Here is a 16235-nt window from a genome sequence, read left to right as displayed (position 1 = left end):
GCGTCGTTTTTTATTTATAAAAAATATTATAAAAACTATATTATAAAAACAGAAGAAGAATCGAGAGAATGTTCTGACACGTTTTGACAGTGTGTTGTCAATTTAAAACAGGTTACCTATCATGTGGAACAAAATCGGAATGGATTCCGATCGGAATTATTCAATTATTCTCTAGATTTCTACTGTGTTTTCTAGGGAAAACGGAATAATTCCGATCGGAATCCATTCCGTTTCGACTTTGTTCCATGATAGGTACCCAGACCTGTAGCCGAGTTGCACATTTCGACCGATTTTGCCTACCGTCGTTGTTCAATATCTTAACGTTCTGACCGTTATGGAGCTTCTTAATTTAAAGCATTATGTTTAACATTAGCGGTCTTTCAATCTTATTATTGATAGATGTTCGATCTTAATATCGTGTTTTTCAACAATACATACAAGAGTTTCAATTTCTAATATACATGATTAATAAATAATTGTATGCAAATTAATCAGATAATCTTAACTTAAATTATATTTTCGTGTACCCGTATAATTATTGAAAAACATACACTACTTCTTTATGTATGTCACAATTAACTTAATTACGATGGAAGAATTATTGCAATATTAAAATATTTAGTCGTCTGTATCTTGCCACCGTTAAAAAAAGAATGTGATGGTTGACAATAACTTAGTGCTGAAGTGTTGGTTGTGTTAGAGAGGATATAAAAGAGATAAGGACCGGTTGTTGACAGTTTTTGATTAGTGATTTAAAAAAAAAGTGGATGCCTGATTTTGAAATATTATATACGTTATAATACCTCTATATCCTTTAGTATTAAAAAAAATATTACTCGTGAATTCATCATATCATAAAAATAAGTTATTTAATTTTAAATGAAGCTGCGAAAATGTGACAATTAACCCCGTGTTCTGGGTTGGGTGTCACACGTTCTAAAATTGGCAGTAGCATTTCGGCGCACAGTCACATCTGAGATAATTAAATTTAAAAATTAAGAATATGTATTATATTCATAACATCTAACTTTGACCGATTATTGGCGTTCTTTATATTTATGTATAGCATTTATACAACACACACACAGTCATACTTATCATTGAAATATAATATATTAAAATACATCGTGTAATATGGTTCAATTAATATAAATTAATAATAAAAACGTTGAGAAAGGCTACCAACCATAAGAAAACAATATATATATAATAGATATAATATAATTAATAAGAGAAAAAAAATTAAAAATAATAATACAAATGGCGTTTTGAGCCCGATCGGGTCATTCTCAATAATAAACATACAAAAGTGATAACGATATACATATTTAAATTATAAACAATAATTTAAAATTAATAGATAAAAAGATGAAAAAAAATTAAGTACAAACTTCTAGTGGATGTATACGCACCGGCAGGAATGGTGTCCCTCGGCGTTCGGCGCGCGACGCTACACAATTATGCACAAAAATTTTTTACAGTATTAAGAATTTTTATGCATAATTACATCATTTTGTGCATAATAAAAATATTATGAATATTGGCGAGCGGGAGACACCGGAGGATCTCACTCGCGCTAGTAACAAATGTGTGAGACAGCGAAAGGACACCGCGAGCCGACATTACGTATAATTACGCTTTCTCTCTCAATCGTGCGTCTTACGCTAAGGACGGAATGTACAATGGTCACTTGATCGCATCTTGTCGTTATCAAGATGATATAAAATCCAAAAACAATGATATAGCTCGTGTCATGAGATGTTAATATGAAAGGCTTCTTATTTAACAAAGTCATTGTGCCTAAGAATATTCGAAGTATCGCAATTATAATAATATCAAGTCAAAGTCTATAAAAACGGTGAGATAATGAATATATTGATATAAAAATATGAAGATCTGAGAGCAATTAATGTCTGTTTATGAAATCATATATGGATAATTTGATCGTATGATAGATAAAGTTGAATTAAACTACCTTTAAATTTATAAAGTATGTTATAGTGTCCAATAATCCTTATATAGTATCTGTCCGAATATAAAAACTTTTCATGTCGCTCGAAATATAAAATGTTCTTATTAATTTTATTATATCTATTATTTATATATTGTTTTCTTATGGTTCGTAGCCCTTCTCTTGCTTTTATTATAATATATTAATTGGTAAGTATACCCTCTAAAAATGTGTTCTCTAAAGATTTTGAAATTAATTGTCACCTCATCTCATTTTAGTCAATCTATCCCACTTAGCCATGTTTAATAAAAAAGATTGTATTCACAAACTTTGTCAGGATAATGATTAATTAATTGTAGCAAAGATCTTCTAAGATATGTCATTTTCTATGAATACAGGGATATCGCGATTAATAATGTCAAAGACTTGTCAGATAACAAAATAGGTGATAAGAAAAATTTACTCACCAACTTCATTTTCTTAAAAATCTTTATAAATAATATATACAATGTTTGTGGTACAAACCATTTCACACAACAAATTAATATTATATCAGCTATTTACAGTCAAAAAAAGAGATTTTTCTGCCATGTCCTCTTTGAGTTATAAGCATTTTGACAATCAACCCTATACGACAACCAGCCCCGGTCTCCCCTACTTTTAATAATAGGAAGATAATTATTGGATGAGCGATCCGTGTCACTCAGTTTATTTAATCCTTTTTGTTGTCTTTTCATGTATATCATCTTTGAGATTATTCTTTTTCAATACAAGCAACAATTAAAAATTAAATTTATCATTCATACAAGATAAGCAATAGCACACTGTAATATTTAATAGAATACGCATAGAATAGAATATTTGATACGCAGTATCAAAAATAATTTGTATTCTTCAATATTTGTAATTTTTTAAGTACGAGGTCGTTTGAAAAGTTCTGAGACCTAACATAGAAACAAGTAGTTTTTCGGTCAAATTCAGTTTTATTTTTCTATTTGTAATATAAATATATTTTAAATATATATATTCTACCTCTTCATGCACACAAACTGCACATAATAATTTGTCCTTACTTATAGTATAACTGATAACCTCAAAGAATTAATTATTTTAGTAATTATCCATAAAGCAATTACCGGTTGAACAATTATTGTTATAGAAATAGCTAATTGTAAAATATCGTTCGTAAGTAGAATTGTTTTAAAATGAAAAGGCTCAAATATTAATGCTTTTGACAAACATATTTATGTAGCATATTCGTTTTATTTATATTAAGAAAATATTTGAATATAAAAAAATAAATTTATATGAAATTATTTTATAATTACATATATGTGACGATATCACATAATCGTAAGAAGCAGTTACGTTAATAGAATTTTTTATAATTGTATGTATATAAAAAATTACTATATGTATATAAAAAATAATATATGTATAATAACTATATGTATATAAAGAAAGATACATGAAAAAATATGTTAAATACTATTAATTGATAGTAGGTATATCATCTAATACATAAATTATCTAATACATTCTATAATAATCTGATAATAATAACTTGGATGTTATATAGCTATGTTAGTACAGCTATATAACTAAAATCTACATTATTAATAGATTTGATAATTATTATAAAATAATTTAAAATTTATTTTTTTAAGAACTGCATAATTAATGTTAAAAAAAGTTAAAAAAAACTTCTTACTTCTTTGATAACGCTTTTTGTTTATTTAAAAAAAAATAAAAAAAGGTTATACATATATTCTCTGTTTATTAAATGTCTTAAATGAATTAAGGATTTGACGAGCCTCAATAAGGGCCGGCATTTAAATATTAAACATAACTATAATATAACTATACGTAATACCTACATAGTTGTGATCAAGTTATATTTCTTTAAAATTTTATAGACATAACAAAACAGAACATTGATATATGTTTATAAATTTAAAAATTATCATTAAATTATAAATTTATTTTTTACTATTTTTTAAAATTAATAACTATTTTTTATATAAACCTTGTATACACTTAAGGATGTTTGCTATACATTTGACATTTTTCATAAGTATTTTTTTTTATTATCTTTCTTTATAATATGTATTTTTTGTTTTCTGAATCGCTAATTGAGTCTCTTCCATTAATTAAAGAATCCGATATCTTCAAATCCGAAAAGATAATGGGTTAATTCAAACTTCTGCATTACTTACTGTGCGTGCTATATTGATATCTTCAGTGACATGCGATGCTTGCAACGCTGTATGACAAACTAATGCATTAGCGCGTTTTACAAATAATTAACTGAAACATATAAACAGCATTTGCATAATAAAAAATGTCAATTACATTATGTTTCTTGTAAAAATAACTTAAAGTAAATTTATGTAGAAGAATTATAAGCTTTTAATTGCTCTCTTCAATCGCGTAAGTGTATAGGTGGAATCACATGATGCTCGTGATTTCTTAAATGATAACATGCGTACAGTCATACCTGCTCTGATGTATACATTGTATACTAGAATTTGTTCATGTGTGCATTGAGCGCTGCCTGTTATATATGCATGATTTTTATATTTATTATGGATTATTCCTAGCTTATTTTCTTACATACACCAATCAGAAAAAACAATTGCTAATTTAATAGTTGTTTGTCAAACTGTATACACATTAAAGCTAGCATAGCAGCATACATGTGTGCATGCACGTGTACATGCTTATCATTCAAGAAATCGAGTATCATGTTATTCCGTCTTTATGGAATATCTTTCATATTTATGAGATAAAAAGTCATAGCTATGACCGTAAAGACTTACAATATAATCGGCAAAAAGTATTACGATGCTGAAGATTTTTTTCCTAACTATTTTTATCATAATTATTAATGTCAAGGTTTTTTGCTTTTCACTATTAAAGATTCATTTGTTATCCACATTTGCAGTCAAATGATGAAATAACCCGGTAAAAAATTTTTTATGTATTAATACATATATGTGAATATATGTAAACATACATAAACATATATAAATATTCATAAACATACATAATTATACATAAAATATGCCTATAACATATCTAATATAACCTTCTTTTTTTTGTATTATTACAAATTTTTATGACTGTTTATATATGTTTATATATGTTACAGTCAAAGTCCGCAAGTGGATAATACTGACATTGTACAACAGGCAACTCGGGTAATGTTAACACTGCCCACTATGCCGACTTTGCCCGTAACCCATAACATTTATATATGTATATTCATATATGAAAAATTTTTTATCGGAAAGGCCATAATAAACTTCAACAAGAGGTGGCATTTTTCGATAGCTATTACATCCTTGTTATCAAAATTATATATATTAATATTCTCGCCCTGATGAAGTGAACTGCAAGGTTCACGAAACGTTGGCATTCCAAGAATGGATCTAAACACGGAGAAAACCCGCGAAACGCAAGATTGTCACAATTATATATATTTTTAATGTAAAAGATAAAATAAGAATTTTATAATAATATTAAGTGAAATACCACACCGAGAAGTGTTTAAACGTGTATAAGAGAGAACACAGCGTTATATTTAACTTATTTATCAGAACGCACGAATTTGACTAAGGCTGTGTTCGCTTTGGCGCTCACAATGCTTTAAACGTCGTTTTATCCTTATTGTTTATTAAATATTAAACAAGGACAATTGATGCGTACAAGCGCCGTGAGCGCCAAAACGAACGCAGCTTTAGTCAAATTGTAATGCATCGTTATATATGTAATTCACATTCTTTACATATCGAAATAAAGATTAAAAATAACAAAAAATACAATAATTTCATTTACATAAAAAATAACTTCACTGGTCCAAACGGGTCACTGGTATCATACGCTCAATTTTTAGTAACTGTACGAAACACGAGTGACAAACTACAGCGTACTTGGCTGATAAGTCCTTGTTAGATCAATGGCAAGAGAGCCGATCTCTTCCGTTTATCGACTAACTCAGTGCTCGCAAGGGTTTGCACATTTTAGACCGATTCCGGCGAGCGACCCCCACCACTGAAATGTGAAAATCTTTGCGAGCACTGGTCTAATTGGTTTAACGAATAATTTAAAATTGAATATTCACCTGGGTCTTTGAATCTCCGTTTGGACCACGGAAGATCAAAGAAATATTACAATATAAAAAAAAACTTAAATTTATATTATTATATTAACAACCTGTGAATTATTGTAATCGCGTCCATTTGTTAACTGATTCAAAAAAACTATCATAAAAATGAGATAAATCTCTGTCACTTTTATTATTTAATTTTATTAGTTGGATATGGCACAGTTTCCCACAAAGAATGACTTCCATCACCCTTTTTCATCACGATGGTCTTTACAAGCTCCTTTGACGGTTCTTTGAGATCGTACGCCCACCCGATTTTCGCAAAGAAGTTAATAAAAATTGTGGTTGGAGAACCGTATAACTCGGCAGCCTTATAGTCCCACGGAAAGACATGATGATAATTATGCCGTCCTTCACCGCCCGTAAACAAGTTAACCCATCGATTCTCTGTCGGATTTATATGCCTGCCGTTGAAATAAATGAAACAAAATTATTCTTAGACGATACAAAATGGCAAAAGATGGCAAAAGATGGTAAAAGATGGAAATGGTAAAAAATGGCTTTATGTCTTCTGATCAAGTTTATTATGTGTGAATAATATGGATACTAATTATCTGCTTACGCATCATATGGCTTTGAACCCCAAATATGAGCCGCACTGTTGACACTCCATATGGCATTTAAAAGGAGAATATAACGAATAATATTCTGCGACACGAAAGCTCTATACCAAGTCTCATTCCATGCGTATACAGGCAACATCACCGGAAGCAGGAAAGCGAACATAAATTTTAATATCGGAAAATATCTGCAAAATAGCATAAATTAACTACAATATGTAATTTTCATGACAGTTTTATATCTTACGTAAAAAAATCTGCGTAAAAAAATTTCTAAAATTGAGAAGGCTTGCAAAAATATATCTTGATAATGAATACATACTTTCGAGTTGAATCAAACTTCTACAGAACAACATTTATGAAATTATATGATGAAATTTTGCATAAAATTTGTTATCTGCAATTATACGGATATATTTATAAAAATTTTTGAAGTCGACTTTAAGTTTTTTTAATCAACTGTTTTTATAATAGGACGGTTTTTGTCAACTTCTGACTGTAAGTTGGTTTAAAGTCGTTTATTTTCGACGAATTAAAAGTTGTCTTTCATGTTCGACTTTCATATAGTTGACTTACAATAATTGTCAACTTTCTTTTTATTATTATATGTACGAGGATCGTTTGAAAAGTTTTGAGCCTAACATAGAAATAAATATTTTTTCGGTCAAATTCAGTTTTATTTGAATTTGATTAAATAGAAGGAGAATTTTTATTTTTATTTTTTTTGTTCATATTTACGTAAAAATAATCGTACCATAATTTAAAAAAATAGATTCTTTAAATCTGAAACTTTATTCTATTCGAATGGTATCATTATCAAATTTGTTTCAAAAACCTCAATTAAGCTTATGTGTTTTAAATAGTTTAATGCCAAAATTCTAAGCAGAATCGTAACATATTCCTGTAAGACTTGTAAGAATTTTTAAGTGTTTATACCTTTATACAATATTTCTTCTTACTAGCCATAAAATTTACAAGAAATCGTAGATATTTACGAATAAATCGTACGTCTTACAATATATACGCATAAAATTAGAATACTAGTCATAAGTTCTTACAAGTTTTACGAAAACACATTACGAATCTTACGATTCTGCTTAGAATTGACCTATATGGCATGTTCAAAACATATTTTTTACCAATCCTGTTTATAAGTAAACCTCAAGGATCGACGTCTCAGGGTCAGACATCGATTTTTCTCGAATTTTTACAGTCGTTTCTTAGGTAAATATAAAGAAATCTGTTATTCATTTTTTACTTTGCTTATTACATTGAGTCAATTAAAAAGAGATTTTTAATTGAAAGACTACTTTACACAAATATACCCGATTTAGTTGATTTTACATATTAAAAGCAGTATTTCTTAAGAATGAATTTATATCTAAATATACGATTTTAAAAGATTTAACTTAAGTTAAAATTACTTACAGATTTCTTTTAAATTTGTTTTCATAACAAGATAAGACGAGACGAGAAAAATAAATAACATATGTGTGATAATCTCTGAAATGTTATAAAGAAGACGAAAAGTTTTGAGACGGTATTCTCGTATCGAAATGCATTACTATCTTATATTAATCAAATATGTCACAACAAGTCACAGCTAATTGCAGCTAACATGCGTTAAATGTTAATGTTTATGGATCACATTGAAGAAACAGTTTCTATACAATTGCAGAGATCAAGAAGCGTTAAATGTGATACAGTTTAGTTTAAATTCGCTTCAAAGTACTATGAAATTAATTCCCGAATTTATAAGGAAACGTTTTTTTTATTATAATTTTTTGCCGTACGTATTTTGCCAGCAAACACCAAGTAATTTTCCACTCAATAATATGGCTATATAATATAACACACTCAAATACATACAACTATAATATAACACATGTGTTATGTATGTACTATTAGTTACATATTGTGGAGTGGGAAATTACAATCAACATGTATGTACGTTACATGTAATTTGTTGTTTACTGGGCTAGAATATAATGCAATTAATGATACTTATTTTATATTTTAGCATATAATTATATATATATATATATATATGAATGTAAAAAGTATTCGTACAGAGAAAATATTTTTTAAAAAAACTTTATTTTTAAAAAGTAAATATTATCTAGCGAGAAATGAGTCATCGAATTGATGTCGATTCGATACGATGATTTCAACACTAATTTGACGTCGATTCGGCGTTTTATTGACGATCATTTCTTGCTGAGTAATTAACAATTTATTCATAAAGAATAAAATAGACTGTATGTTTCTTAAAATTATATATACTAAAAAGGTATGTATTAATTATAGAAAACATATCATCTGAAAAATAAAAATTATAAATAAATTAAAAATTCGGATGCTCAAAAAGTATTCGTACAATCGAGAAATTTAGCTTCTAAAACAGGAATACATGCGAAGCTCGTTTATTTATGTTAGAACAGAATGTATTCATTATATAAAATTGCTAATTAATGTTTATTTTCTATAAATAAAACTTTTTTTATAAAAAATTTCCTTGTACGAATACTTTTTGCACTGATTGAGAAGAAACAGATGTGTAAATTCAAGGCATAAAACAGATTTCAAACTGTCGCACACATTGGTTTAACGTAAACATAAAGGTCTTTTACAGCGATATGACATTTCGACAAATGCTCGCTCGTTAAGCAACCAATCAAATACGCAATAGCTCTGTATCGTCAATGCAAATAATACGAGCGGTTTTAATCAAAGTATCGCGGAAAAATATTTTTTTGTAACAGGCAAGTTGCAAAATTTTCTTTTATGACACATACTTATTTTATTATACAATTATAAATTTTTCTTTATGTTACATATATATTTCTATAATGTTAATTTTATATGTATTTATTGAACAGGCTCTTTTTGAGAAGATACATTTTATTTATACGATATAAACATTCTACTTTTGCATTATTCCGTATGATGCATTATTTTCTGGTAATATTAAATCCGATATAATTTATAAGTTGTGAGTGATATCAAATAATGTAAATTTGTTTATATAAAAATTTTTTTCAGGACATGCTTTTCACAATTATCTACTTATAGTCGCGATAAAGTTGACTTTGTATTGACTGCATTGATTAACTGACAACCAATTGTAGTCAAGACATTTGTCGACAATCAGTCTAACTTTAACAAAGTCGACTTTAAACTTTTTCTGCCGACTGAAAGTCGTCTATCAATTGACTTGGTGCTGTATAGGTAACCTTGCGATATATAGGACACTGCAGCAGAGCAAGAAATGTACGTAATACATATAACACTTAATGTATGTAATGTTTTACTTAATGTACATATGTTTTACTTTGGAATTAACAATTTGTTTTATCGACATCGATCAAATCTGACCGTCGCTTCAATATCTCTTTATTTGGACATTATAGTATTTGGACAAAACAATAACGATATAGCGAATCTTCATAGTGACATATTAGGATCAAGTTAAATTTGAAAAGAAATTGTCCATGAAAATATTTTAGCTGTATTTTAACAATACAGTTATAATAGTGTCCATAAAAATGCACAATTACTCCTAAACTATAATATAGAAATATTGTAACATGAAGTATTATACATATATTTAATATGGTTAAATTAAAAATTTTAAAGTCAAACAGCTTCTGAGATGCATATAAACTGAAATATTCGTTGAGCACTTGAAAATAATCAGATAACGCGTTCTTCAGCCGAAGATTTGTTTCCTTAATTATATGGAAACATATATGATGTACCCCATTATCTCATCAATACCTACATATAGTTAGTAACCTGTCTCATCACGAATAACACGACGTTATATGTTTTCTCAACCTTAAACTTAATTTCTTATACGCCTAATTTCCGTCATATAATTTGTAATCCAACGTAATTTTAACTAGCATCATTAGATTCCTTGCTTCAACAATTATAAAAAATGATGTTGATTTTACTTTTCACGGACATAGAAAAAATAGGCCTTTTCATAATATCCTTCTTTCCCGTTTTTTTTTGTCTTTTTTCTAATATGAAACTATTTTGCATAATTAACTCTTTGCACAAACTTACTTGATGTTGAATGCAACAATAGGATCAGCCAATACATCGCTCATATCCACCTGACGACCTCTTCGAATCACATCTGGATGTTTTTTCATCATCAGCCAACCGACGTGAGAGAAAAAGAACCCTCGATTACTGTTGTGCGGATCTGCATCCGTATCCGTATACTTGTGGTGCACCCTATGATCTCGTACCCATTCATGAATGTCGTTCTGAAAGAATTTAATTGTAACAAAAAAATTTTTTTATCTTGCATAAAACGAATAAAACAATAATTATAAACGTCTACCATGCCAGCCGAAGCATAAAGAACACCAAGTATAACTCTAAGCTGCCATTTTGCTTTATAAGCTTGGTGAGTCCACAAACGATGAGGACCGGCAGTGGCACCTACTCCTCCTAACATATACGTGACGATTACTTGAAACAAAAAACATGGGCATAATTAAATAACATTAGAAACGCTATTATGCGTAACAACTTAATCCGTATTTCTTATGGAAGTGTCATATAAGTAGCACCGATTTTATTGCGACATTTGACAATTTATGATAACTTATAACACAATAGATATTTAAAGACATAATATAATTGGCTATAACTTTAAAATTAAGTCAAAATATAAAAAGAAGCATAAAAGTCAACGCTAATTCTTGCAAATCTAAACGTTATAATATTCATTTCTTATTCATTCAACAATATAATATAAAGTATAAACGGTTCGACCTTTATTAGGTCATCCTCATTAGTTGCTTTGCATTTGCACACAAGTGAAACTGAGCCTGAAGTGAGCTGAGTATTTCATACTCAGATTAATGACATCATTATTTGTTTACTTTGGTAAAAAGTTATCACATGACAACACAGGTTCATATTGTTCATAATCTCACTTTTAAAGTGAGTTTACGAGACTCATTAAAGCACACAATCTCGATCTTGTGTAGACTGTAGGCAAAAACTCAATTAAATCTCATTTATCAGAATGCAAATTAAGGAACGCGCATTCAATTGAGTTATGACGTCACAAGTGAGAATTTTCTGAAAATCGGTGTAATTGAAAAGCAACTTATATTCGAAACTGAGTTAGCGCGTTAATTTTTAAATATCAAAGATGACCTAATAAAGATCAAAACGTTTACGTTTTATATTACATTGTTGAATTAGTAATAAACAAATGTTATAACATTTAGATTTGTGACAAGAACTAGCGTTAGCTTTTATGCTGCTTCTTTTTATATGATTTTTTATTAAACAATTGATGTTATACGATAAAATAAGAAGTCTTAAACAGCATCTTTTTATCTGCTGTTAAGCTTCTATTGCTTGCTCTCTTCAATCGCGTAATTAGCTTTCAATTAGCTATCGTTCGTGTTAGAAATCGTTAAAAACAACTGTAGCAGTTTTTATAAACACGCATTACAATTTTAATGATTAATTCGTTAGTGGTCTAAATTATACTTTTTTATTATGTAGTTTTTTTAAGATATCAAGGAATTAAATTAATGAAAGAATTTTCCAAAGAATACTTACTCCAAGCAGTCGTCATCAGATTTTCAAAAAAGTTAAAAGTAAAACAGGCATATACGAAGTATAAGTAGAGAAAACTAAGATATAAAATATTAAACCACTTCAGCTCTGTCTTGAACCAGCCTTCAGTTTTTGTATAGTTTTCGCTTCTGTTTTGTGTATCATTTTCATCATCTATCGTTTTTGTAGTAATTGAAGATTCCTTATTTTGTAAATCTTTCTCCATAAGTATTTTTGAATCTGTGCCTAAAATATTTGGCGTCATCTTTGTTTTCGGATTACTTTACTGAAAATCCAAAAAATATACTTCACACTATAAAAAAATAACAGACTGTGTCATTTTTGTTCTTCAAACGAACAATTGAAAGTTAAATTTGGTGACACAATTTAAAACAGACATCAAGGTCTAGATAATATGTACTCATTAATTATTAATAAAATTTAATTACCTTTCTAATAATTCTAAATGTTTCTTTTGACCGTGTCACTTAAGAATCATTTATACTAGCCGTAATCTGTAAACATTGACCAATCATAGTCGATTATTCCCCTCTCATTCGATTGTGATTAGTCAGTGCTTACAGATTACAGCATAAGTTAATATATTATAGATTACGATTAGTATAAATGATCCATTATTTATTAGCATGGCGAAATTAGACAAGGTGTTATATTCCCGAAGATGCGCAGTAGCAAAATAATGGCGTCTATGTATTTTGTCCCTAAATTTTGCAACTGACATGAATAGAAAAATCTTAGATCTGTTCGCGTTACTTGCATTCTTTGCACTCAACATCTTTGCTTTCTCTGTTTTCAACGTCCGATTATGTATTTAACTCATTTTAAATGCAAAAATTTGTGAGAATTTCAAGTAACGTGAACAGACCTCTTAGAAAAATAAAAGTTACGCTAGCATTTAAGAACGATTTTTGATCGTGCCACATATCATGCGCAAAACAACACCTTGTCTAATTCCGCAATGTTCGCGCGTTAGTACATTTTATTGTCAACGCATTATTTTGTTCAAACTCGAGTAGGAAGAACCTATCTTTTGTAATGTACAATTTTATAATCGTGACTCGTTTTCGTTTACGTATTTCCACATTTTTATATATATACAGTAATTTTCTGACTTTCTATGCAGGATCCGTTTTTTTAATTTTGTTATTGTATAAACTACTGCTCTACTTATGAGGTGAGTTATATATTTTTTTTATTTATTTCTGACCAACCGTTGCAAAAACATTGTCTTTGTTAACATTTGATTTTAATGTAGGATGAGCGTGTTTCCATCTAGTCTTCCAACTGGTTGGTCAACATAATTTTTATCCACTGACCTCTCACCTTGTCTAAGATTGCCTTAGATATATTAAAATAGTGCAATCCTTTTATCTGAGCAAAAATGCCAACAACTTTCCTGTTGGCTATTTCGACCGCCATTTTCGACCTAGTGGCTGTAGTGCAATAAGCTTAGTATTATTAGTATATAATATAGTTATTAGGTCGAAAATGGAGAACTTTTGCGCTACTTTGATATATCTAAAGCTTTATGTTTAACACGACATGCAATTTTCGACTTCTTAATCTTTGCGTTTTTTGAAGAGGACTCAAATATTAAAGCCGAAATATACGAGCAGAATATTGTAAGACCTTAATGTCTAACTAATTGATTAAATTTAATTTTTGGAAAACTATTGAATCTATGCACTAATTACCGCTCTATAAGACTCGCAACCCCGTCGTCTCTCTCTCTCTCTCTCTCTCTCTCTCTCTCTCTCTCTCTCTCTCCATATTTTTATTGATATATATACAAATTAATATATAATTTCTTATTGTAGTTCATCACTTATTGACTTTCGTATAATTCAATTATGGGTTACCGACGAGTTGATAAATTGATTTATTCGTTTTATCTAATTATTTATAATTTAATTTAATTTTGTAATTTTAATTTTAATTTCAATTTATATACTAATAACGAATACATATATACAAATGCGTTGTCTCGTTCTTGATTTTTCGTCGATGAGTAATATAATTTTACCAATGCCACCAAATACCCATTAATTATATTTTTCACACTCATTAGTTGTATTTCACACACAGATAATATATCAATTAGCCTATTAACTGGTATAGAGGCTTGCCTTAATCATGAAAGATTAAATAAATTACTTACCGATAGATACCGGAAACGAGAAATAATGCAGAATTAGTATTCTTAATCACTGAAAATGATTTGAATGAAGCATTTGACTTTTTGTTTGGAGTATGTAGTATGAAGTAAATACACTCTTTTTACTGGAAATCTTATTGCGTACTAATTACCGCGTCGTTACTCTCAGTTGCTTTATATATTTGTTCTGTTTATTCGTTTAAATATCGAGGGGCCGTTTATCAAATGTGGTTTTTAAAAGGTTATCGTCTAGAATGATAGAATGCAGCGAATTGAACGAATGCACTAACGTGTTAATAATATAATACTCAATGATTAAAAATACCAATTCTGTATTATTTCTCGTTTCCGGTATCCATCAGTAAGTAATCTATTTAATTTTCCATGATTAAGACAAACCTCCTTACCAGTTAATAAGCTAAGTGATATGTTATATGTGTGTAAAAAATATAAAGTATTAATTCGGCATTCGTAAAATTATATAATAATATTATATACATTACTGCATTCATTTATTTTATTGCGCTGTGTATCATTCTAGATAACCTTAGAATCTAGACGATAACCTTCAATATTAATGCAAAAGTTCGAAATTAGAAATTATTTAATTCATAATCTCAGATAGCCAGACGTGCCAAAAGCACGCACTGCAAATTTATGCTACATATTATATTGCTACATTATATGCTACATATTATATATACATAATATATATTTCTGATGACTCAGATTGGAAAATTAATATTAAAAAAATTGCAGAATTCATTATAATAAATCCAATATAGCTGCCATAAATATAATAAAACTATAACTATGAATAAATCATTATGAATCGATCTGCATAATGAATCTCTTCCCATTTTATTCGCCATTTTAAATTTCTTAATCATTGTAAATAATTCACAATTATTATACAACGACCTTAAAAATACATATTGACATGAAAATCTCATTCAAATCGATTCATAACGGATTTATTCGTATCTAATTTTTTATTGTTCACAGCGGCCGTATTGGACTATTTACTCGTATAATGAATTTCGCAATTTTAATATTAGTTCCCTAATCCGCAATATCAGAAACATATATAGAAGAGCCAGCACTTATAACATACATATTTTGCTGTAATTTTGCTGTCAGTATTTGATATAATAAGTCATGCTGCAGCCTTGCCGCGATTTCACTGTCACAATGTGACATCAGATTATATTTGATTTCTGCTGTCTTTCTGCTAACTGTTAGTATTGATGTAGCAAACTTTGCCCGATATTTGCTACGTATTTGCTATCACGGTATCTGTAGCAAAGAATCTGTAGCTCGATTTTTATTGCATTTCTATCGTCGTTCCACGCAGATTATGCTGTTAGAAATTAAGCTTAATAGAGAAAGCAGCAGCTTGATATCTGCTGTAATGTCATGATCAAGTTTGCTAGCGTACTGCTAACATACTGGTAGCATTTTGCTATCTGGGACTTTGATTTTTAGTTACTTTGACTATTAGAGGAAAAGGTGGTATTATAGTATCCCATTTACTTTTTGTGCAATAACTTGGTTAATAATCAATATTTGAATTTAAAACTTAACAAATACATTTGTCAAAATATTATTTAATCGGTTCTAGACTCAAAGTTACGAAACATTTATAGATTGAACACATAAACATTGATAGATATTAAATACATGTTATGTCAATTAGAAACAAATAATAGCGTGACATTTGTAATTTCTCACAGTAAATTGATAAACATTAAACGACGATGGCAAACTTACTTTACGTTTAATTGCTGC

General features: G+C 28.9%; 1 protein-coding gene across 1 annotated transcript in view; it reads right to left on the bottom strand.

The window, feature by feature from the left end:
- Positions 1–14615, bottom strand: part of LOC108723352 (uncharacterized) — a 17508-nt gene extending 2893 nt beyond the window's left edge. The window contains exons 1-6 of the mRNA XM_018449051.1: positions 14451–14615; positions 12275–12557; positions 11034–11164; positions 10751–10956; positions 6682–6867; positions 6262–6523 (exon numbers count right to left, since the gene is read on the bottom strand). Of these exons, the coding sequence (XP_018304553.1) occupies positions 6262–6523; positions 6682–6867; positions 10751–10956; positions 11034–11164; positions 12275–12536 (1047 nt within the window). The 5' untranslated portion in view covers positions 12537–12557; positions 14451–14615. The remainder of the gene's footprint in view (positions 1–6261; positions 6524–6681; positions 6868–10750; positions 10957–11033; positions 11165–12274; positions 12558–14450) is intronic.
- Between the last annotated feature and the right edge of the window lie 1620 nt (positions 14616–16235).

Source organism: Mycetomoellerius zeteki, unplaced genomic scaffold (genome assembly GCF_001594055.1).
Source record: "Mycetomoellerius zeteki isolate Tzet28-1 unplaced genomic scaffold, Tzet1.0 scaffold232, whole genome shotgun sequence".
Lineage (NCBI taxonomy): Eukaryota > Metazoa > Arthropoda > Insecta > Hymenoptera > Formicidae > Mycetomoellerius > Mycetomoellerius zeteki.
This window is presented reverse-complemented; position numbering and strand designations above follow the sequence as displayed.